General features: G+C 43.1%; 1 protein-coding gene across 6 annotated transcripts in view; it reads right to left on the reverse strand.

Moving 5' to 3' along the window:
* LOC137314484 (nucleolar protein 4-like) overlaps positions 1–26019 on the reverse strand; it is a 426906-nt gene that overhangs the window by 361649 nt on the left and 39238 nt on the right. For all 6 annotated transcript variants that reach the window (XM_067979813.1, XM_067979819.1, XM_067979838.1 and 3 more), the window contains 2 exons: positions 20088–20199; positions 1696–1808 (listed from right to left, as the gene is read on the reverse strand). In XM_067979813.1, the coding sequence (XP_067835914.1) occupies positions 1696–1808; positions 20088–20199 (225 nt within the window). The remainder of the gene's footprint in view (positions 1–1695; positions 1809–20087; positions 20200–26019) is intronic.

Raw genomic sequence — 26019 nt, forward strand, 5'->3', positions numbered from 1 at the left:
CACAAATCAAACATATAGGGTACAGGCCAATTTTGATAGGTTGGGGGAATGGATAGCAAATGTTCTTCATTGTGGACAAAGGTAACTCCAGGCATATATATATATATAATATATATACACACAATGCAAAAGGTACTGGCTAAAGGGTGTGGAGGTTTAGGTCACCTACCCCCTGAAAGTCCCGCAATTTCTTTAATCCCAGTTTTAATAATAATTGAAACAGTTTATTTATTTATCCAATAACCTTTGTGTTCAAATCAATGCAAACTTAACTCGTGTGTTACAGCCTGTTGAGTAAAATTATTCTCTACATTGACTGCTAGTGCAGCAGATTGTACGTTTAGAAGTTTTCTGCTGTCACTGTACAGGAGATTATGCTATCGTATATGTTTTCTATTTGTTTAAGTTCTGTAAATAAATCTAGTTAGCTAATTTGAAATTTGATCCCAACTTGAGTATGATGCATTAATAATAGTCTTCCGGAATGGCTTGGCGAGAAATAAAGTACAGGGGGCACTTAGCGTTCTAGGATTGTGCAAGTCCTTAAAGCATACGAAGCTCTGCAGAGACCAAAAAAAAATCAAAATGCTGCAGTTTCTGGATTGTAGGGGAGACAAGATCCACTCACAGAAAGTGCAATGATTCTGTTGCAAGAGGAATTAAAGTACCCTAAATTACAGAACATTGGTGGCAAGAGGTTGTAAGAGATACTAACCCCATCATAATTTTGTACAGAAGGGAATGACATTGCCGGACTGTGTTGTGCGATAATTTTATTTTCTGTGTCTCAACAAAGAGCATTTGTTTTGCCCCATTTTAATAAGTACTTCACAAGAACTCGGTAGCAAAAGGTGTACCAGGCCACAGGCCAGAAAGTTCCCCATTAAAATAGACAGTGATCATAACAACATTGATGAAGTATCACCAACAATAGTATTTTTAAAAGATCACTGTCTTCATGAAAAGTGTTTGACAAACATTTCTCCAACTATTTACAGATTGACAACCTAATGATCCAAAGCATGTCAAAGTGCTATTCACAAAGAGAATGCCTCTTTCGTTGTTCAATATGAACTATTCAGTCTTCTACACAAAGTTACACTCTACTTGACTTTTACCAGAAACAAAAACAGATGGTGGTCACTCATGGTAAAAAGAATTTACACAATGACCACCAATACTTATACGGTTTGAAAAGACCACCATAACCAACTTGTAATTTTATTATTCGGTTACTCTTTTAGTGCTTAATCATGTTCTAAATATTGTAAAACCACCAGCAGAAATCATGTCTCCTTTATATATCTTTGGGCAGAATGTATTGCTTCTACTTAATTCATCAGCCATTGGAAGGAAATGATAACAAAGCAAAAAATTGCATTCTCGACAGCCTTGAATTTACACTATGTGAAGACTAGCGTATGAATGCATTAAATACGCAATCCCTTTGCTTGCTATTTTGACAAAAGCATTAAGAGATAAAATAAGGCCAATGCTTTTACATCAGTTATCAGGACAAAATTCAAATCAAACTCCATCCAATATTATACATTTTGAAATTTTAATAATTTCAACCAAAAATAATTTCAACCCAATGAAAACATAATTGTATTTACTCAGTTTAACCTTATATAGTTACAAATAACATTTTCCATTGTGTACTTCAGATGTTTGAACTTTTAAAAAGTGCTATACCTCATCTTGGTGAGAGCTCAGTAACTGTAGCTTCATGTGCTTCATGTAGGCCATTGTAATAGGCATATTATAATCTATCATGCTGGTCACCAAAGAAGCTGGTTTTTCATTTTCTGAAAAAAAAAGGAAAATAAATTCACGTGTATCACATTGGATCCATGTGCTTTTTAAAAAAAAAGCTTCAATGGTGATAGAAGCTACTGCTACCAATAAATGAAAAGATTGACATGGGTCCATACCAGAAGCAAAAATAAGATTGGGATCATTCAATGAAAGAACACAACTCTTAAGTTTAAGTCAAAAGCCCAACAGTTCCATTTCCCACTATTCCATTGGGCAGAAATGCTTTTCTTTTTGGCTCCCTTGCTGTCCGTATCCTATCCTGCATCCCATCATTCCTGTCCTCACTGACCTACATTGGCTCCCATTCTCCCAATGCCTCCAATTTAAAATCCACCACAGCCTCAACCTCCACATCTCCATTACCTCTTCCAGGCCTTTCTTCTGCATTCTCCCATATCTCACTTCACCTCTGCTTGCTGTACCTTCAGCATCTAGGTCTCGCTGTGGAATTCTCTCCTTAAACCCACCTTCCTCCATCTTTAAGACCCTTAAAAATCATTTCTTTGACCAGGCGTTTGGTAACCTCTCCTAATCTTTCCTTCCACGACTTGGTGTCTATTATCCTCAAGCTTCTATGAGGCACCTTGGAATTTTTTTTTCCTATATTAAAGGCACTATATAAATGCAAGTTATTGTTGTTAGCACAGGAGTAGGAAGCCAACACCTAAACTCAAGAGTGGTGGGCGGGGAGAATGGAAGTTGTGCAACAATAACTAGAACAAGCAGACACGAAGTGGCTAGAATAATTTTCTCCAACCTATCAACTAGAAAAAGAATCAATAGACAAGATACAGAAAGCAGATCCTAGTTGACTGCATTTAAATAACTTTTTTAAAAAAAAGTTCCTGCTAGTCATTGTCTGAGCAGAGACCCATCAATTCAAGTGAGAAAAACAGACACTGGAGAAATGATACATTACCTACCTTAGGCATAGTCTTCCTCATTTTTTCAGAAAAATTACACTTCCAATACAAAGATGATATTAGCTTCATCCGATGTGAAATAATCATCTATGGACACTAAAAAAGGTAGGTTTTCCCATTTGTACACCAAATTCTCAAATTTTCAGATGGCACTGGGGCAGTTGAGGGCAGAAAATACAGCAGTGCCTTGCCCATTTTACTTACCCATTGGATTTTATGGTGTAATTGCTGCTAGACACCAGAAGCACCTGCCCAAATTGGTTGGGGGTATTTAAACAAGGCAACAATGATGTGGTGATGTCATTATGCCATATTTTGTGTTATTACCACCGCAATAATGCTGCAAGTAACTAAACTCTGCAGGTGTCCAACCCTGCTAAATCCAATGGAAAATGTAGAATTAAATTTAATGTACTGCAGGTGCATCAAAATGTTTTCTAAAATCCTTATCTTTGATCCAGTTTTCAAATTTGTGTTTTCCCTACCGACTACTACTTTAACATCTGTCTTCATCTGTGGGGCTTACATTTTTACCCCTCCTCTATTCTAAAAAAGCCACAGTGGGATATCCATTGGAATATCCTTTTTTTAAAAAAAAAAATTCATTCGTGGGATGTGGGCATCGCTGGCAAGGCCAGCATTTATTGCCCATCCCTAATTGCCCTTGAGAAGGTGGGGGTGAGCCGCCTTCTTGAACCGCTGCAGTCCGAGTGGTGAAGGTTCTCCCACAGTGCTGTTAGGAAGGGAGTTCCAGGATTTTGACCCAATGACAGTGAAGGAACGGCGATATATTTCCAAGTCGGGATGGTGTGTGACTTGGAGAGGAACGTGCAGGTGGTGTTGTTCCCATGTGCCTGCTGCCCTTATCCTTCTAGGTGGTAGAAGTCACGGGTTTGGGAGGTACTGTCAAAGAAACCTTGGCGAGTTGCTGCAGTGCATCCTGTAGATGGTACACACTGCAGCCACAGTGCGCCGGTGGTGAAGGGATTGAATGTTTAGGGTGGTTTGGATGGGGTGCCAATCAAGCGGGCTGCTTTGTCCTGGATGGTGTCGAGCTTCTTGAGTGTTGTTGGAGCTGCACTCATCCAGGCAAGTGGAGAGTATTCCATCACACTCCTGACTTGTGCCTTGTAGATGGTGGAAAGGCTTTGGGGAGTCAGGAGGTGAGTCATTCGCCACAGAATACCCAGCCTCTGACCTGCTCTTGTAGCCACAGTATTTATATGGCTGGTCCAGTTAAGTTTCTGGTCAATGGTGACCCCCAGGATGTTGATGGTGGGGGATTCGGCGATGGTAATGCCGTTGAATGTCAAGGGGAGGTGGTTAGACTCTCTCTTGTTGGAGATGGTCATTGTCTGGCGTGAATGTTACTTGCCACTTATCAGCCCAAGCCTGGATGTTGTCCAGGTCTTGCTGCATGCTATCTGAGTTTCTTTCAGGAAGGAGGGCGACGAGAAATGGAGGGAGGCCAGACTGGTCAATCAACACAGAGGGCATGTAGCACCCACCCACTGATACCTCACCTGCAGAATGCATACACCAAGACACTCCTATCTCCAGTTATCCAGGAACAGTGCCTGTGGAGGTTGCACTTAACAAGTGAAGTCACCAATAAGATATGTCACATATTATAACCAGACCTGCAGCCCATTTCGACTGAAGGCACCACACTACCAATGGCTGTGAAGGTCACCACTGCCCTGCATTATTATCTGCATGACAATTACAGGCTGTCTTTGTGGTCATCAACTATAAACAGGTGCATCAAGTATTGTTTGCTCAAACAAGCCATTGAATCACCTTATCCAGGGACAACCTGCAAAACTATGGCACTCTACAATTTCACCAAATAACAGAATTTCCTGGAGTACAAAATGTCATAGATTACACCCATGTGGCCATCTGTGCCCCCTTCATCAATTCTATCACTTCTGTTAACAAATGAGGATTCCACTCGTTCAATGTCCACTTTGTTTCTGACCAGCAATTATACAAGTAGATGATCACTTTCTTGCCAGCTGCCACATCTCCTTCTTTTAAGGCAGTCCTCCATTCCTGCACTTTAAGCCAAGTGTCTGGGTGGATCCTGGGAGATCAGGAACAAGGCATGACTGGTGATACCTGTGCACTTTCCCAGGACACCAGCTAAACACCATTATAACAAGGTCAATTCCGCTACCAGAATTATCACAATTGGAATTTTAAAGGCCACTTCAGTGCCTGGATCCATTTGGGGCTAGGGACTTAAGGGTAGAGGTCGTGCGCTGAATACTACACAACTTTGCCTTACAAAAAGGCCTCCTCATGATGGGCCCAGTGGAGGAAGATACCCAAGGGCAGCAGTGGGATCAGGCAGATTAGTATGTAGGACATAACGCACTGTTAGTTGCAAGAGTTAATTTATATATATCTGATACAGGAGACCTTCTTTTGATTACATCTGTCCACTGCACAAGCTGTCCAACATCATGCTTCTTCCTGTCACTAATACACCAGCAGCGAGAGACCTTCTCTGTGCACATCAACTCACAGAGTTCCATCTTCATCCAGGCCAAAATCAATATCAGAATGCACAACTATTTTAATACGACCGTAACTTTATAACTCAAACTGTGTGCGCATGTCGACTTTTTCTTACTACTGTACTTCCCCTTGGTGCCAGTGTACGATGTGTGAACTCAAACATAATCTCCTGCTCCTCCTAAATGCTACTTAAGTTTCAGGAGTGTGAAAGGTGGGTGACTACTGCATATGCAAATGAGCCTTGGGGCTGAGATGGCCCTCGTTTTATGGCAGCCAAGTCCGGAGAGGGACAAGCTGCATCTTTTGTGATGCAACAGAAACAACCTGGCCCTGCCTTTTTTTCTACTCATATGCAGGCTGGCAAGAGTGCACACATATGCTGCTATCCCGAGAGAGAAGCCCATTAGGATTAAAGGGGCAGTGGCAGCATGGACGGAAAATTGGCTAAAAGGCATAAAGCAGAGAGTAGTAGTAAACAGTTGTTTTTCAGACTGGAGGGAAGTATACAGTGGTGTCTCTCAGGGGTCGGTATTATGACCACTGCTCTTTTTGATTAATGACCTGGACTTGGGTATAAAGAACATACCATGACGCAAAATTCAGAAATGTAGTAAACATTGAGGAACATGGGAACATAGGAACAGGAGTAGGCCATTCAGCCCCTCGTGCCTGCTCCGCACTTTGATAAGAACGTGGCTGATCTGTGATCTAACTCCATATACCTGCCTTTGGCCCATATCCCTTAATATCTTTGGTTGCCAAAAAGCTATCTATCTCACATTTAAATTTAGCAATTGAGCTAGTATCAATTGCCGTTGGCGGAAGAGAGTTCCAAACTTCGACAACCCTTTGTGTGCAGAAATGTTTTCTAATCTCGCTCCTGAAAAGTCCGGCTCTAATTTTGAGACTGTGCCCCCTACTCCTAAAATCCGCAACCAGCGGAAATACTTCCTCTCTATCCACCCTATCTGTTCCCCTTAACATCTGATAAACTTCGATCAGATCACCCCTTAACCTTCGAAACTCCAGAGAATACAACCCCAATTTGTGTAATTTCTCCTCGTAACTTAACCCTTGAAGTCCGGATATCATTCCAGTAAACCTACGCTGCACTCCCTCCAAGGCCAATATGTCCTTCCGAAGGTGCGCCAGAACTGCTCACAGTACTCCAGGTGCGGTCTAACCAGGGTTTTGTATAGCTGCAACATAACTTCTGCCCCCTTGTACTCCAGTCCTCCAGATATAAAGGCCAGCATTCCATTTGCCTTCGTGATTATTTTCTGCACCTGTTCATGACACTTCAATGATCCATGTACCTGAACCCCTAAGTCCCTTTGGACATCCACTGTTTTTAACCTTTTACCATTTAGAAAGTACCTTGTTCTATCCTTTTTTGATCCAAAGTGGATGACCTTACATTTGTCGACATTGAATTCCATTTGCCACAGTTTTGCCCATTCACCTAATCTATCAATATCCCTTTGTAATTTTATGTTTTCATCTACACTGCTTACAATGCCACCAATCTTTGTGTCATCGGCAAACTTAGATATGAGGCTTTCTATGCCTTCATCCAAGTCGTTAATAAATATTGTGAATAATTGAGGCCCCAAGACAGATCCCTGCGGGACTCCACTAGTCACATCCTCCCAATGTGAGTACCTACCCATTATCCCTACTCTCTGTCGCCTTTCGCTCAGCCAACTTCCTAACCAAGTCAGTACTTTTCCCTCAATTCCATGGGCTTCTATCTTAGCTAACAGTCTCTTATGTGGGACCTTATCAAATGCCTTCTGGAAGTCCATATAAATAACATCCATTGACATTCCCCTGTCCACTACTTTAGTCACCTCTTCAAAATATTCAATCAGCTTTGTCAGACTCGACCTACCTTTCACAAATCCACACTGGCTCTCTCTGATTAACTGAAAATTTGAGAGGTGTTCAGTCACCCGATCCTTAATTATAGACTCCAGCATTTTCCCCACAACAGATGTTAGGCTAACTGGTCTATAATTCCCCGGTTTCCCTCTCTCTCCTTTCTTAAAAAGCGAAGTGATGTGCAATTTTCCAATCTAGAGGGACAGTTCCTGAATCTAGAGAACTTTGAAAGATTATAGTTAGGGCATCCGCAATGTGCTCACTTACTTCCTTTAAAACCCTGGGATGGAAACCATCTGGTCCTGGGGATTTGTCACTCTTTAGTGCTATTATTTTCTTCATTACTGTTGTTTTACTTATGTTAATTTTATTGAGTCCCTGTCCCCGATTCAATATTAGTTTTCTTGGGATTTCCGGCATGCTATCCTCTTTTTCGACTGTAAATACTGACGCACAGTAATTGTTCAACATGTCCGCCATTTCCCCATTGTCAATGACAATATCCCCACTTTCAGTTTTTAAGGGGCCAACACTGCTCCTGACCACCCTCTTTTTCCTAATATAACTATAAAAGTTCTTCGTATTGGTTTTGATATCCCTTGTGAGTTTCTTTTCATACTCTCTTTTTGTAGCTCTTACTATCTGTTTTGTGACCCTTTGTTGATCTTTGTATCTTTCCCATTCACCAGGAGGATAGTAGCAGACTACAGGAGGATGTAGACAGACTGGTGAAGTGAGCAGACACATGGCAAATGAAATTTAATGCAGAGAAGTGTGAAGTGTTGTACTTTGGAAGGAAGAATAAGGAGAGGCAATATTAACTAAATGGTACAATTTTAAAAGGGGGTGCAGGAACAGAGACTTGGGGATCACACACAAATATTTTAAGGCAGCAAGCACAGAGTGAACACTTCAGAGTTTGGTAAGCGTGGGAGTTCGGTGAAGTGTGGGAAGGAGGTGCTGCTTTGCCTTGCTTTTCCTAACTTTTTCCGCAGAGCGGCGGTGGACCTGAGCAGCAGAAGACTGAGAGTGGGGATAGAAGCAGCAGCAGCAGACCTGCAACAAGAGACAACTACTGTGCGACGTCGCAGGTGAGGCAGGAGAGTCCGAGAGGTGAGGACAGCAAAAAGGAGAGACCGAGAGCAGGAGGAGAGTCTGAGAGGTGAACGCAGGGTAAATCTAAGGCAAGTCATGGAAGCAGAGCTCGCACCCGTGATATGCTCCTCCTGCACTATGTGGGAAGTCATGGACACTACCAGTGCCCCTGGTGACCATGTGTGCAGGAAGTGTGTCCAGCTGCAGCTACTGGCAAATCGCATTTCGGAGCTGGAGCTGCGGGTGGACTCACTGTGGAGCATCCGCGATGCTGAGACTATCATGGATAGCACGTTCAGTGAGGTGGTCACACCGCAGGTAAAGATTACGCAGGCAGAAAGGACATGGGTGACGCCAGGCAGGTAAAGCAGGAGTCCCCTGGGGCCATCTCCCTTTCAAACAGATATTATTCTTTGGATACTGTTGGGGGAGATGGCTTATCAGGAGAAAGCAGCAAGAGCCAAGTTTGTGGCACCACGGGTGACTCTGCTGCACAGGAGGGGAGGAAGAGTGGCAGGGCTACAGTGATAGGGGATTCATTGGAAGGGGAACAGATAGGTGTTTTTGCGGCCGTAAACGTGACTCCAGGATGGTATGTTGCCTCCCTGGTGCTAGGGTCAAGGATGTCACGGAAAGGCTGCAGGGCATTCTGGAGGGGGAGGGTGAACAGCCAGTCGTCGTGGTCCATATCGGTACCAACGACATAGGTAAAAAAAAGGGATGAGGTCCTGCAAGGTGAATTTAAGGAGTTAGGAGATAAATTAAAAAGCAGGACCTCAAAGGTATTGATCTCAGGATTACCACCAGTGCCACGTGCTAGTGAGTATAGGAACAGGAGTATAGACAGGATCAATGCGTGGCTGCAGGGATGGTGCAGGAGGGAGGGATTTAGATTCCTGGGACATTGGGACCGGTTCTGGGGAAGATGGGACCTGCACAAGCGAGACGGGTTACACCCGAGCAGGACCGGGACCAATGTCCTCGCGGGGGTGTTTGCTAGTGCTGTTGGGGAAGGTTTAAACTAGAGTGGCAGGAGGATGGGAACCTGAGCGGGGAGTCAGAAGGGAGTAAAGTTGAGAGCAGCAAGAGAGGGGAAGACCCAGGGGAAATTTACAATACAAATAGTGCAAACAGTTGTTCAAGAACAAGTGAAAGGGGAAAAGCGTAGAGCAGCAGAAAGAAAGTGTATTTTAGACACTACAGATAAAGTGAAAACTAGAAGGCGTAAGGCGACTATCCCAGCATGAAAGCTGAAGGGCAGGCTAGGGTGTGTGGCCCAACTAAGAGTTCTATATACAAATGCACGAGTATAAGAAATAATTTAAATGAACTACAGGTTCAAATTCAAATTGGAGGGTATGATATGATAGCTATTACTGAGACATGGCTGCAGGATGGTCAGGATTGGGAACTAAATATACCAGGTCATAAGGTCTACAGGAGAGATAGGGATAATGGAGGAGGGGGAGGAGTAGCCTTAGTGATTTGAGATGAAATCAATTCAATGATAAAGGAGGATATAACAAGAGCTAAGCAGCCAACAGAGACCTTATGGGTTGAATTGAGAAACAGGAAAGGATCTAAGACTATAGTGGGAGTTGTGTATAGGACCCCTGGCAGCAGCTCTGAAGTGCTAGATTGTATAAATGCAGAGATTAGACGAGCGTGTAACAAAGGCATAGTGGTCTTAATGGGGGACTTTAACCTTCACATAGATTGGGGAAAGCAGACTAGCAACTGTCAGAAAGGTAGTGAATTTCTTGAATGTGTCCGAGATAGTTTTCTACAACAGTATGTCCTAGAGGCAACAAGGGGGCAAGCCATACTAGATTTAGCAATGAGTAATGAACCAGATTTAGTTAACAGCTTAACTGTGTGTGAACATCTATCCAATAGCGATCATAACATGATCGAATTCAATGTCGTGTTTGAAAGAGAAAAAAGTGAGTCAGCTGATGAGATTCTAGACTTGGGTAAGGCCGACTTCAATGGGATGAGACAGAGACTGTCCACAGTAAACTGGGCAAATCTGTTAATGGGTAAAACGACTGATGATCAGTGGGAAATGTTTAAAGAAACATTTAACGTGATACAGAACCGGTTTATACCCTTGAGGGGCAAGAACTTTACTTGCCAAAAAAAAACAGTATGAGACGTAAGGAAACGGAATGCAAAAAGGCAAAAAATGACACAGATCCTGGCGAATGGGAAAGATACAAAGATCAACAAAGGGTCACAAAACAGATAGTAAGAGCTACGAAAAGAGAGTATGAAAAGAAACTTGCAAGGGATATCAAAACCAATACGAAGAACTTTTATAGTTATATTAGGAAAAAGAGGGTGGTCAGGAGCAGTGTTGGCCCCTTAAAAACTGAAAGTGGGGATATTGTCATTGACAATGGGGAAATGGCGGACATGTTGAATAATTACTTTGCGTCAGTATTTACAGTCGAAAAAGAGGATAGCATGCGGGAAATCCCAAGAAAACTAATATTGAATCGGGGACAGGGACTCGATAAAATTAACATAAGTAAAACAACAGTAATGAAGAAAATAATAGCACTAAAGAGTGACAAATCCACAGGACCAGACGGTTTCCATCCCAGGATTTTAAAGGAAGTAGGTGAGCACATTGTGGATGACCTAACTATAATCTTTCAAAGTTCTCTAGATTCAGGAACTGTCCCTCTGGATTGGAAAATTGCACAGGTCACTCCACTTTTTAAGAAAGGAGAGAGAGGGAAACCGGGGAATTATAGACCAGTTAGCCTAACATCTGTTGTGGGGAAATTCCTGGAGTCTATAATTAAGGATAGGGTGACTGAACACCTCGAGAATTTTAAGTTAATCAGGGAGAGCCAGCATGGATTTGTGAAAGGTAGGTCGTGTTGGACAAACCTGATTGAATTTTCTGAAGAGGTGACTAAAGTAGTGGACAGGGGAATGTCAATGGATGTTATTTATATGGACTTCCAGAAGGCATTTGATAAGGTCCCGCATAAGAGACTGTTAGCTAAGTTAGAAGCCCATGGAATTGAGGGAAAAGTACAGACTTGGTTAGGAAATTGGCTGAGCGAAAGGCGACAGAGAGTAGGGATAATGGGTAGGTACTCACATTGGCAGGATGTGACTAGTGGAGTCCCGCAGGGATCTGTCTTGGGGCCTCAATTATTCACAATATTTATTAACGACTTAGATGAAGGCATAGAAATTCTCATATCTAAGTTTGCCAATGACACAAAGATTAGGTGGCATTGTAAGCATTGTAGATGAAAACATAAAATTACAAAGGGATATTGATAGATTAGGTGAATGGGCAAAACTGTGGCGAATGGAAATCAATGTAGACAAATGTGAGGTCATCCATTTTGGATCAAAAAAGGATAGAACAGGGTACTTTCTAAATGGTAAAAAGTTAAAAACAGTGGATGTCCAAAGGGACTTAGGGGTTCAGTTCATAGATCATTGAAGCGTCATGAACAGGTGCAGAAAATAATCAAGGCGGCTAATGGAATGCTGGCCTTTATATCTGGAGGACTAGAGTACAAGGGGGCAGAAGTTATGCTGCAGCGATACAAAACCCTGGTTAGACCGCACCTGGAGTACTGTGAGCTGTTCTGGGCACCGCATCTTCGGAAGGACATATTGGCCTTGGAGGGAGTGCAGCGTAGGTTTACTAGAATGATACCTGGACTTCAAGGGTTAAGTTACGAGGTGAGATTACACAAATTGGGGTTGTACTCTCTGGAGTTTAGAAGGTTAAGGGGTGATCTGATCGAAGTTTATAAGATATTAAGGGGAACGGATAGGGTGGATAGAGAGAAACTATTTCCGCTGGTTGGGGATTCTAGGAGTAGGGGGCACAGTCTAAAAATTAGAGCCAGACCTTTCAGGAGCGAGATTAGAAAACATTTCTACACACAAAGGGTGGTAGAAATTTGGAACTCTCTTCCGCAAACGGCAATTGATACTAGCTCAATTGCTAAATTTAAATATGAGATGGATAGCTTTTTGGCAACTAAAGGTATTAATGGATATGGGCCAAAGGCAGGTATATGGAGCTAGATCACAGATCTGCCATGATCTTATCAAATGGCGGAGCAGGCACGAGGGGCTGAATGGCCTACTCCTGTTCCTATTTTCCTATGTTCCTATGACTAAAAGCCAATAAATCCCCTGGGCCTGATGGCAGACGTCCGAGGCTTCTAAAAGAGGTGGCTGCAGAGATAGTTAATGCATTTGTTATGATCTTACAGAATTCCATAGATTCAAGAACGGTCCCAGCGGATTGGAAGGAAACAAATGGAACCCTGCTATTCAAGAAAGGAGGGAGAGAGAAAACCGGGAACTACAGGCCAGTTAGCCTGACATCAGTGGTCGGGAAAATGCTGGTATCCATTATTGAGGAAGTGGTAACAGGGCACTTGGAACATCATAATATGATTAGGCAGAGTCAACATGGTTTTATGAAAGGGAAATGATGTTTGACAAATTTATTAGAGTTTTTTAAAGGATGTAACTGATGGGGCAGATAAAAGGGAACCAGTGGATGTTGTATATTTGGATTTTCAAAGGGCATTTGATAAGATGCCACACATATGGTTGTTACGCAAGATAAGGGCTCATGGGGTTGGGGGTAACATATTAGCAGGGATAGAGGATTGGTTACAGGACAGAAAACAGAGAGTAGGGATAAATGGGTCATTTTCAGGTTGGCAGGCTGTAACTAGTGGGGTGCTGCAAGGATCGGTGCTTGGGCCTCAGCTATTTACAATCTATATTAATGACTTAGATGAAGAGACCGAGTGTAATGTATCCAAGTTTGCTGATGATACAAGGCTAGGTGGGAAAGTAAGCTGTGAGGAGGACAAAGAGTCTGCAAAGGGATATAGACAGGTTAAGAGAGTACGCAAGAAGGTAACAGATGGAGTATAATGTGGGGAAATGTGAGGTTATTCACTTTGGTAGGAAGAATAGAGAAACAGAATATGTTTTTACTGGTGAGAAACTATTAAATGTTGGTGTTCAGAGAGATTAGCATGCAGGTACAGCAAGCAATTAGAAAAGCAAATGGCATGTTGGCCCTTATTGCAAGGGGGTTGGAATACAAGAGTAAGGAACCAGAGGACATCGATTTAAGGTGATTGTCAACAGAACCAAAGGTGATATGAGGAAAATCTTTTTTTTACAAAGCGAGTGGCTAGGATCTGGAATGCACTGCCTGAGGGGATGGTGGAGGCAAATTCAATCATGGCCTTCAAAAGGGAACTGGATAAGTACTTGAACGGAAAAAGTTTGCAGGGTTACGGGGATAGGGCAGGGGAATGGGACTAGCTGGATTGCTCCTGCATAGAGCCGGCATGGACTCGATGGGCCGAATGGCCTCCTTCCATCCTGTAAGCATTCTATGAATCTAAGTCTCACTACAATTGTACAGGTCTTTAGTGAGACCTCACCTGGAGTACTGCGTACAATTTTGGTCTCCGTATCTAAAGAAGGATATGCCTTAGAGGGGGTGCAACGAAGGTTCAATAGATTAATTCCTGGGATGAGAGAGTTGTCTTATGAGGAGAGGTTGAATAAAATGGGCCTATACTCTCTGGAGTTTAGAAGAAGGAGGTGAACTCATTGAAACATAAGATTATGAGAGGGCTTGACAGGGTAGATGATGAGAGATTGTTTCCCCTGGCTGGGGAGTCTCGAACTAGAGGGCAGAGTCGTAGAATAAGGAGTCGGCCATTTAAGACTGAGATGAGGAGGAATTTCTTCACTCAAAGGGTTGTGAATCTTTGGAATTCTGTACCCCAGAGGGCTGTGGATGCTGAGTCATTGAATATATTCAAGGCTGAGATAGATAGATTTTTGGACTCTAGGGGTATCAAGGGATATGGGGATTGGGCAGGAAATTGGAGTTGAGGTCGAAGACCAGCCATGATCTGATTGAATAGCAGAGCAGGCTCGAGGAGCCGTATGGCCTAATCCTGCTCCTATTTACATAAGAACATAAGAAATAGGAGCAGGAGTAGGCCAATCGGCCCCTCGAGCCTGCTCCGCCATTCAATAAGATCATGGCTGATCTGATCCTAACCTCAAATCTAAATTCATGTCCAATTTCCTGCCCGCTCCCCGTAACCCCTAATTCCCTTTATTTCTAGGAAACTGTCTATTTCTGTTTTAAATTTATTTAATGATGTAGTTTCCACAGCTTCCTGGGGCAGCAAATTCCACAGACCTACTACCCTCTGAGTTATGTTCTTATGACAGTCTGAGAAGGCTGTTAAAAAGCATACAGGATCCTGGGCTTTATAAATAGAAACAGAGTACAAAAGCAAGGCAGTTATGCCAAACTTTTATCACTGGTTAGGCCTCAGCTGGCGTACTGTGTCCAATTCTGGGCACCACAAGGTTGTCAAGGCCTTGGAGAGGGTGCTGAGGGGATTTACTAAAATGGCACCAGGGATGAGGGATTTCAGTTATGTGGAGTGACTCGAGAAGCAGCGTTTGTTCTCCTTACAGCAGAGAAGGTTAAGGGGAGATTTAATAGAGGTGTTCAAAATTATGAACCGTTTTGATAGAGTAAATAAGGAGAAACAGGTTCCACTGGCATTAGGATCAGTAGCCAAGGTACACAGATTTAAGGTAATTGGCAAAAGAACCAGGGGGGAGTTGAGGAGAAATTTGTTTTATGCAGTGAGTTGTGATGATCTGGAATGCACTGCCTGAAAGGGTGGTGGAAGCAGATTCTGAAGTAACTTTCAAAAGGGAATTCAATATATACTTTAAAAGGAAAAAATTGCAGGGCTGTGGGAAAAGAGCTGGGGAATGGGACTAATTAGATAGGTCTTTCTAAGAGCTGGCACAGACACAATGGGCCGAATGGCCTCCTTCTGTGCTGTATGATTCTATGATGTGAGCATATTCCTCCATATCACATGAACTGGAGACTGCCTCTGCATGACCATTGATCTGCAAGAAACCAGATTTAATGCTACCAATCAGATTGTTCAAACTCTAAGAGATGGTCGTGTGTAACCATTGGAAGCCAGAAGAAATAGTCCTTTCCAATCTGGCAGCCCAGGCCTCTGACAGAAGTCACAGCATCCATGACAGAAGCTATATCTTATAGGACCTCATTGGTGGGGGTCTCTGCTACACATCGGCTTGAAGCTACAACATGCATCAGGGTGGACTACAGTGCTATGAATCAATCATGGTGCCACAGATGCTGTTAAGGTATCCTAGAATTACACCATGTACTGTACATTCTGGAAGACCATCTCCAGTGTCTGCACATACATGTGATGCTCTGCAAACATTCTTCTTTTAAAAGGCGGACCAGAGAGATCTGGGTCCCAAAGTTCTTCATCCAAGCTCCAATGTTTCCTGCCCCTACTGTCTTCAATGTCTGCATCCTCATCCCCCACTCTTAGGCTCCTTCATGATTTGTATATCACCCTATGCGCTTCCTCCAGGCTCACTGTCTAATGCCTCATGGGTGGATATCTCTGGACTGGTACTTGTCAGAGAGTGTGAATGATGGTGCATGTGATGAAGTGCTGGCAGGGCTTGAAGCTAATTGATCTAACAGATCTTAATCCATCACTTCTTGCTGTGTGACATGAGGAAGGGGAGGAGGAGGAGGAGGAGTTAGAATGGGTTGCTGAGGAGCAGCGTTCATATGTGACTTTCAGTAGAAAGAGTAATATGAAGGTTTCATAATGTACTTTATTGGCAGGTTATGTGGGTCCAATAGCACAAGAAGGAAGAGAAACAGAATGCCAAGGCTGCAACAGGCATCTACCCTCTGACTACCCAATCTCTGACTCTATCCTATCTGCTTCCCAGGTGCTCCAAAGCTTCTGCCTCATAGAAGTCAATAGCCTGGGATTGGGTGGACTAGTACCTGTGGCTTCTCTGCTGTTACGAGTTGTCTTCCTCCTTAAGAGTGCCAAAAGTCAGAATGCCCTTTGCATGCGATGAAATGCTGTGAAACCCAGTTGACAGCAAAATGATCATAATGGAGGCAATGAGAGTTGCTTGAAAGAAGCAAATACATACAATGTGAGGCTTTTAGTGAGGTGTATGCATATTAGAATGTGAATGAAGGAACACTTGCACATGAAGGCAAGGGATGTAAAGGGCCCAAGGAACCTCTTGATAATGGTAATCTTTTGATGCCCTGCAATAGTGAAAAGGTGGGTGAAAAGTGGCCAAACTGCATTGTACAGTGCATTCTTGGATGGTGTGACTGACCCTGCTTACCTTCCCTGACCTGGTCAGGTAATTAAATTTTGTGCAGCATCAAGTAGTCACACAGGAGCCATGGAGGTGACACTTATTACCAGGACTACCTACTTCCATTGTGATTGAGCAATTCCACAGGCTGACTTCTCTCTTAAATATCAAATAGAGCATTCCTCCTCCTCTGAATTTGGGACAGCTTTACTTCTATGGATGCCTCCTAACATTTCCGGGTTGTGCTGAGTGTACCTTAACTTTCAGACTTTTCACAACTGCTAATCCTGCTTTTCAGAAAAAAAAATCTTCCTTTGCTGATTGCTGGCCTTTTAAACTTCTACAGATGTTTAAACCCTGCAGCAGCAATCATGTCCCACCCCATCTCTGTTGAGAGCCCACCACTTTATGTAAATTAATCTAACCCCAGAGTCAGTGCTGGTGCATTGTGCGGATGGAAGTCTCACCCCATCACACTTCTAGTAGTAATACCAGTTGAGGAAAATCTGGGATTAATCCTTTAAGGAATTCACGCTGTTGCACCATCATTTGTCAGGAGATCATCCGCCAATCTTCAATCCTCCATCTCAACTGCACTTTTAGTCTGTGACTGGAGAAACACTAATAATACCTCAGGGATAACAGTGACAGCAATAGAGAATATCTCAACTAAAGTAGCTTCAAGCAACATTAGGAACAAAGAGAAATAAAGAATAGGCGGATAGCTTTGTGTGGAAGTTGACCTTCTTTCAAAGAACGAGTACGACCATATTTACTGTAGATAATCTACCAATCTTTTCTATTAGTTCTACCTTCACATGCAAATAGGAATATATTACATGATTGCAAAAGCTGGTGATGGATGAGACTCCGAAGACTTAAACATTCAGAGTAGCTTGGAGCACTGCAGCACTGAAACATCTGTGGTCCTAAACCACCAGATTAGGCCATAAACCCCGATTTTAACCCCCTTGCAACCCCCCCAACCTTCCTTCCTCCCTGTGCCCAAGAACAAGGTGCACGGTGGATTGAAATCAGGCAGCATCCTTACCTCGCATTTGTACTGTACTCTCGCCAGCCGTGACTTTTACCCTTGGATTTCAGGAGACAACAGGGAAAGCTGCTGTGAATTGGATCCAGGGTCAGAAGATGCCCAGGTAAGACATGTTTTAAATTTTTGAAATGTTTCCTTTTGGCCAGAAGTGCTCCTCCTGGTCCCACATCCCACAGGGAATCTTTGGGCCTCCCCTGCCCCGGGCTTCCCTTTCCACATTCGCCTCTGACTGCCCTCCTCCCCCCGTCCCCATGCCCCCTCCCTCTTCCTCTAATTTCATTACTGCTACAAACTGCACTTTTATTTTTTTTCCTCCTGCAATATAAGATGTAAAATGTTGGGGGTAATTCCACAATACTGTGGTCCCATTGAAAAAGCCATGCTGGAGACTGAGCAATAATATTGTAGACTCAATTCTCTGACCTGCACTCCTTGCTGAGAGCATAGGATCTTAAAATTAACCCTGTTGGGTATACCCACAGCTTAAGTTATGACAAGCTCGTATCTCACTGAACTTTCAGTCTAACTCCTTGGTCTCACATGTCATAAGGCTTACATTCAGTCCTGTTTTTGAGCAATCAGGGGTAAAATTCAACTTTGGTGGAAACACAAGGAAAGGCGGTAGCAAATCGACTTAATTTTGAACCTGCTGAGGGCATTCACCACTTCATTCTGCACTCCAGTGAGGTGTTCTGCAGGGACATCCATTAGGCTTCAATGCTACACGACCCCAATTTGCATGGAACTAAGGCAGGGTTACTAGGTCTTCTTTATCCATTTACCTTTATGTTGTCCACCCTTAATCTCAACAAGTTGTTGCACCAAAGCTAGCCAGATTTCTTGAAGCCTTTATAGAACGGCATGGAGAAGGGTGGCACTGGCCCAACAGCAGAAATCAGATTGAGCAGGCTTGTGAATAATGATGGAGGACATTTTGTGAGCTCCACATTTTCTCAGCTATCCAAATCAATGCAAAAGCTGCTAAGACAATAAATATTTCCCAGTGCACTCCTCAGCATGCTCCATGCATATCCCTAGGAGGTAAAAAGTGCACTTCTTGGCAAAACCAGAAGCTGAAATTTCTTTGCCCTTGGGCTATCCTGAAGACAAGCTTATTTCCTCCTTCAGCGAACAAGCAGTTGCTTCCAGCCTTTTTTGTTGAAAATTAAATATCAGGAAACAGTGTAAGCAAGTGCCATATGCACCAAACACATGGATCCATACTAATTTTAAAACTTGCTGACCAAAGGCAAACTTTTGCAAGAAGATTACAGAGCAACATTCCAAGATTGTACTATAAAGCTGTATTTACAGGGAAAAATAAATGACAGTGAAACTCTGGTGGTCACAGACAGTCAATATTCCTGTGAATGACAGGAGAAAAACTAACAAGGCTAGGACTTAGCATGCAGCCTTATCTGCAGCAAACACGAAGAGATCACCAGACTGAAGAGGTAGTGCAACGGCATAAATTTCTTAAAGGGACAATGTTACCAGGTAATTTGTTTTCTCCCTAGGGAATGCTACCAGTATCCTATTTGTGTGTGAGGAATTACAATTTATTCCCTTAAAAGGAAGTTACACACATCTAGTCCCTGCACGAGTAATATTGAAAATACCTACTGAAAAGGTACATGTGCCCACTCCCAGGTTATTAGAGCATTAAAGCAACACTGTGTATATATGCAAATGTAAGGAATCTTACAACACCAGGTTATCTGTTTTTAATATATTCTCTCTCTCTCTCTCTCTCTCTCTCTCTCTCTGCCATTTGGGTCTCTTTCTCTCTGTCTGTGTAATTTGACACAATGTATATTCAGAGTACTGGGACGTACTGTTCTCCGTGGCTAATCTGTCTGAACACCAACGACACCTTTTGATTGGTGTGATGGTGTCCCAGCCTAATATAAGATATGCAATTTGAGAACCTTTCACTCATTCACCTGACGAAGGGGATAATCTCCGAAAGCTTGTGATTTTAAAATAAATTTGTTGGACTATAACCTGGTGTTGTAAGATTCCTTACATTTGTCCACCCCAGTCCATCACCGGCATCTCCACATCATGGCTATATATGCAGATTAATGGGAAGCCTAAACCCACCTTTGCAGATGTGATTGGGGGGGGGTGGTAGAAGGAGAATTAAATCATTAATGTTCGTAAAGAAAAGCAGCAACATGCTCAATTACTACAGACGTAATAGGGTGGTTTTATATTTAAATTATTCAGTTTGTCATTTGATTTTATTTTTAAATCACTACCAACAAAGATTTAAAAAGAACATGTAGTTTCACTGGTACCAGTCAAGTGTTTTACTATTACTACTTTAACAATTTTATTAATTTTAACTATTCTACTGGGTCTGTACTACTGTAAAACGGTCAGTTTTCAACATGAAGCACAGTCCATTTCTGAATTAATTATCTACACTTACTTACAGCACGAAGCATCACCCAGACTAAGAAAATCCAAAGTGAATCAACAAAGCTGTTTTTAAACTTAAAAGCCATCCTTCCATTTTTAAGGTTATTCTATATCAAATACCAAAAATGTATTACCTTTATGATCTGCACCATCTGGATTCAAATGCATCCTCTTCTGGCATTCTGAGCAGCTCATTAGAAACCTGGTCACCGCTTCTCGTGGTAAAAAGGCATAGGTCTCTGAAATCTAAAGTTAATCACAAAACGTAATAGAAAAAAAATGTTGGGAAGGTAGATTATCATCCTCAATCATCCAAATGTAATTCAAAGTTTATATTCTAAAATAGTTCACCAGAAATGAACTTCTGCTAGGCAGGTTTGGTTCTACCATTACTTCATTGCATAAAGGTAAAACAAAGCTCATTTTTAACAAAGGTATGTAAAAATCTTCCTATCTATACAGGCACTATAGTTTCTTTATAATCAGGGGGAAAAAAAAAATCAATTTTGGGAAAGGTTCAATTTGCATCTTTACACAGGTCTGGTAGATGTCAAGAAGATACCCAAGATTTTTTTAAAGCTTACAAACAATGCAATATCAATGATAGCTTGTGTTCCGTTCCTATTTTTCACATCTAGACTTCAGTGCTTACTGAATCATTTGATAGTTTGTGAAGTGAACGATCTGAACGATTGTCAAGTTTGGAACAATTAAAACATATACATATTACATCTTGAATATGAAGATTTAATTGAAGAATGGATCAATAGAAACAATATGAAACAAAAGGAATCTTAATAAGTGGGTGCTGAAAACATAATCAGAAAGCCTTTGAAGAGCCTCAGAAGGCTCAACTTATCACTAACCTTTTCTAAGGCTGAATTGGCAGGGGACCAAGAAGGGATCGGCAAAATTGAAGGGAAAAGAAGCAAAATGCAAACATGAGTCTGCAATTGGCAGAGCAGCACCTGACCCACTGTTTGATAGCTGCTAAAGTCAAGGTGTTGTTATATGAAGTAGGTGCAATTCCAAGGTACTATCCTCATAGATCAGCACTGCACCATTCTGCAAGTTGATACTTCCAAGTTTTAGACCTCAACTGACCATTACTGCCATTGCATGCGCCAGCCCTATGCTGCATGGTGGCTGCATTTATCCTTGAAGGATAGGACATAGCTCTGCATCTGCCCCTCTGCTGATCCAGACACTAAAGCCAGGCAGGTGTGCTAGGATCTGTAGGCGTGGCACCATGGCAGGTGCAGCCAATTAGGTAACACTGGCTGTTGATTACCCTTCTTTCATGCAGTGCCACTGAAACCATGACATAAACTGGGATGCTTCCAAGGAAGCATCCAAAATTATGGTTAATCAGACATATATATCTTATTGATGCCATCAGATCTCCTGTCCCAGCTTCCTTAGGGAAGAGTAGCCACCAGCAACACTGATACGTTGTCAAAGTGAGACATTTTCACCTCTGTCTGCAGATGTGGGTGTGTGGTTATCAGCAGACACTGGACCCCAATATTTAAGGGGAAGCGGGGAGGGAGGGAATTTAACGGCAGGACCTCATTTGAATTTTTTTTCTGTGTTTCCCGGCTGGCAGCCAGTCAGATCAAGAGGCTGGCTGGCTAGCTGTTGGACGGGAAGCCCAGTGCTCAAAAGCCGCAGCCGGGGACCGGTGGGAAGGTGGAAGAAGTGGCAGGGTGAGGAGGAGAAGTTGGCCGGCCTGGGGGTGTGGGGGGGAGGGGAGCGTGGGGAGGGAGGCCGATCGCGGCAGGTTTGCTTGGGGGGCCGGGGTGGCAGGGAGCTCTCCTGCTCTTCCTGGCCCACAAGCAATGCTAGTAAGCACTTACCTGCTGGATCTGGCAGTTCTCGCCTTCATTCAGCTGACCTGGTTGCTCGTGCTCTGGGGAACGCGGTCTGCAGCTGTTAAATCTAAATGGCTGCTAAAATTTGAGGCACTCGGCCTCATTAACATATTTGAATCACTGACCTGCCTCTCGAGAACAGATTACTCGCCCGACCCTCCAACCCGCTGCGGTTGAACCGGAAGTAGGTGCATTTGCAATGAGTTGGGTCCGGTTTCACATTAAGAATTTAACCCCCACCCCCGCCGCCCCTCTCCCACCCGTGCTGAGGGGTTAAAATTACCCCCCATGGCATCTCTAGTGCAGCCTAACTGGCCTGGCATCCCTCCATAGGTCCTCCTCCTCTTACAGACACTTTTTCATATAGCGGGATTTCCATTGGGATACCAATTGGTGCCAGTTCTAGTACTCAGGGAAAATAACAAATAACTTACATCAATTGGCATTAAGACTTAATAAGACCCTAAGTATCAAAGGAAAAAAAACTTTACTAAATGGGTAAAATGCACTTTCCTTTATCTTACTGGATCCTTTCCATGACCTCCAGGATACTCACCATCACCTAGCAACGCTGGATGCCCATTTCAAATGGGCAGTCTTTACATCAGGCACCCTGCATGGCAAAACGGGAAATGGAATGCACCAACACACCCCAAATTAATATTAAAATGAAGTGCCTGGCTATTTGAGGTATATGCTTCCAGCGTTGCTGGTCCCACTTCTTGGAAAATGTGCAGGGCACAAATCTGGCACATTTTTGGCAGGGTGGGTCTTTAGTCGATATTTCTCATGGCCGCCACGGTACCACCCAATGGCGAGATAAATCTAGGCTTCAGTATCTAGTTAAATATCTTTATGGAATTGTTCCAAAGTGCAGTATGCATACAATTCAGCTTACCTGGCCTGTGTCTGGTATGTCATTTTCCAGGGTGCTCCCTCACAATGATAGAACCTTATTGCTGATTAGGGTGTATTTTTTTATATCAGAAATGGGGCAGCAGAAATTGCCCCATCCCAAGTGGTGATAAAGGCAAAAAAAAAAGTTCCTTCGCCATATTAGATTTGGGGGTTGGGGTTGGGGGGGGGGGCGGGGGGGGGGGGGAACAAAATAACATGCTCCTACAATATTTAAAAGCCTGCAGCTGCTTAAAGAGGAAAGCACCATCTCAATGTTTCTAGTCCAGAAAAGAAAATTCAAACAATGAAGAATGTCTAGCAGTTCTGCAGGAGGGCAGAAAGCCCCCAGATTCTCAGATAGTGCAGTAGAAGTGCTGTTCGAAGAAGTAATGCAAAGGAGAGATACCCTCTTTGGCAGAAAGTGCTGTAAGCCCTGAGGAGAGCTATCAAGGGGCAATGGATGGTGGTGGCCAGGGCAGTGAGTGCTTCTACCCTGTGCCCAGCCAAGCAGTGCAGGAAGTTGTTTAATGGAGTCAGATCAGGCAAGGCAAAAGAAGAATGCACTATATTAAGCACGTCTACCATTTGCAGTCTCCTCCCACTCACATTACCTTAAAGTACCTTAATTGCTTACCATCAATGCCCACGAGGCATTGTGTGCCCTCGATACCCCAGTCTTCTCTCAGAAGTTTTCTTTACTCAACTGCTTGTTGCATTCCATTCCATTCATCACGCACGTTCAGCCATGTACACTGATACCTGGGTTTCACCGCATGCAACAGTGGTTGCATTTTCTTTAAGTACAAGATAGTCCATAATACCAGAGAATTGCAAAAGATGGCAACCCCCCCCCCCCCCCCACCACCACACACACACACTAGATCTCTGAACTCTCACTCCCAATAGAATCATAGAAAGTTACGGCACAGAAGGAGGCTATTCGGCCCATCATGTCCGTGTCAGCTGAAAATGAGCCACCCAGCTTAATCCCACTTTCCAGCACTTGGTCCATAGCCTTGTAGGTTACGGCACTTCAGGTGCACATCCAGGCACTTTTTAAATGAGTTGAGGGTTTCTGCCTCTACCACCTTCTCAGGCAGTGAGTTCCAGACCCCCACCACCCTCTGGGTGAAAAAATTTCTCCTCAGCTCCCCTCTAATCCTTCTACCAATTACTTTAAATCTATGCCCCCTGGTCACCTGACCCCTCTGCCAAGGGAAATAGGTCCTCCCTATCCACTCTCTGCAGTCCAGTCATAATTTTAGATACCTCAATTAAATCTCCCCTCAGCCTCCTTTATTCCAAAGAAAACAACCCCAGCCTATCCAATCTTTTCTTATAACTAAAATTCTCCAGACCTGGCAACATCCTTGTAAATCTCCTCTGTACCCTCTCTAGTGCAATCACATCTTTCCTGTAATGTGACCAGAACTGTATGCAGTACTCAAGTTGTGGCCTAGCCAATGTTTTATACAGTTCTAGCATAACCTCCCTGCTCTTATATTCTATGCCTTGGCTAATAAAGGAAAGTATCCCGTATACCTTTTTAACCACCTTATCTACCTGTCCTGCTACCTTCAGGGATCTGTGGACATGCACTCCAAGGTCCCTTTGTTCCTCTACACCTCTCAGTATCCTCCCATTTATTGTATACTCCCTTGTCTTGTTTGTCCTCCCCAAATGCATCACCTCACACTTCTCTGGATTGAATTCCATTTGCTACTTTTCTGTCCATCTGACCAGTCCATTGATATCTTCCTGCAGTCTTACAACCTTCCTCCTCACTATCAACCACACGGCCAATTTTTATATCATCTGCAAACTTCTTAATCAAGCCCCCCACATTCAAGTCCAAATCATTAATATACACCACAAAAAGCAAGGGACCTAGTACTGAGCCTTGCGGGACCCCACTGGAAACAGCCTTCCAGTCGCAAAAACACCCAACCATTACCCTTTATTTCCTGCCATTGAGCCAATTTTGACTCCAATTAGCCACTTTCCCTTGGATCCCATGGGCTTTTACTTTCACTTTTTTGACCAGTCTTCCATGTGGGACCTTGTCAAAAGCCTTGCTAAAATCCATGTACACTACATCAAATGCGTTACCTTGTTACCTGCTCAAGAAATTCAATCAAGTTAGTGAGACACGACCTTCCCTTAACAAATCCATGCTTGATTAACCCGTACCTTTCTAAATGACGATTTATGTTGTCCCTCAGAATCGATTCCAATAATTTGCCCACCACTGAGGTTAAACTGACTGGCCTATAATTACTCGGTCTATCTCTTTCTCCCTTTTTAAACAACGGTACAACATTAGCAGTCTTCCAATCCTCCAGGACCACGCCTGTAGCCAGGGAGGATTGGAAAATGATGGTCAGAGCCTCATTATTTCCTCCCTTGCTTTTCTGGATTGGTAAGTGACATTTCAATGAAGCAGTAGCACTCCAAATCCTGGCAAGGGAGGTCATATAGGGTATCAGAACTTGCATCTATATAGCACCTTGTCTCCTCAGAGTAACCCAAAGCGCTTTACAATCAAGAAATTACTTTTGAAGTGCAGTTAACCACTATTATGAAGGCAAATGTAGCAGTAAATTTGAATACATCAAGGTCTCACAAAACAGGAAATGAATGAATTACCAGATAATCTGTTTTGTTGATGTTGGTTGAAGGAGACACGTTGATCAGAACAACTCCCCGCTCTTCTTCAAATAGTGCCATGGAATCTTTTGCATCTGTCCATGCAGATAGATGGGGTCTCAGTTTAACGTCTTATCCAAAAGATGCACCTCTGAAACCCAGCATTTTCTTGGTACTGCACCGAAGTGTCAACCAAGTTTATGTGCTCCAGTCTATATTGGAACTTTATCCCACAACTTTCTGGCTCAGGGCAGGGGTCCTACCAAGCTAAATGAGCCAAGCTAACACTTGTAGGGGTAGGAGGGTATGTGCTAGCTGCGTGTGCTTTCCAAGAACAATGTCTGCACACACAACATTGTTGTAACTAGAATTTTAATGAAAATAGGAGAATATCTGTTCTGTCGCTCATCAGGTTAGCAATTGGCTATGAATGAGAAACTAAACATACTGTGTCGAATTTTCTGTGAGGCAACATAAGTTACCCTATGGATTTGCAGGAATTTTGCAGATATTAGTATCCTTACCTTGAGCTTCTGGATGCTTCTTACAAGAGGTATAATTTACTGTGCTCTTGGCATTTGCTTTCAGTTTGCCTCTCTGCTGTGCCCTGACAGCCATTAATTCTCATGCAGGTGGAAGAATAATCTGCTTT

This window comes from Heptranchias perlo, chromosome 3, assembly GCF_035084215.1.
Source record: "Heptranchias perlo isolate sHepPer1 chromosome 3, sHepPer1.hap1, whole genome shotgun sequence".
NCBI lineage: Eukaryota > Metazoa > Chordata > Chondrichthyes > Hexanchiformes > Hexanchidae > Heptranchias > Heptranchias perlo.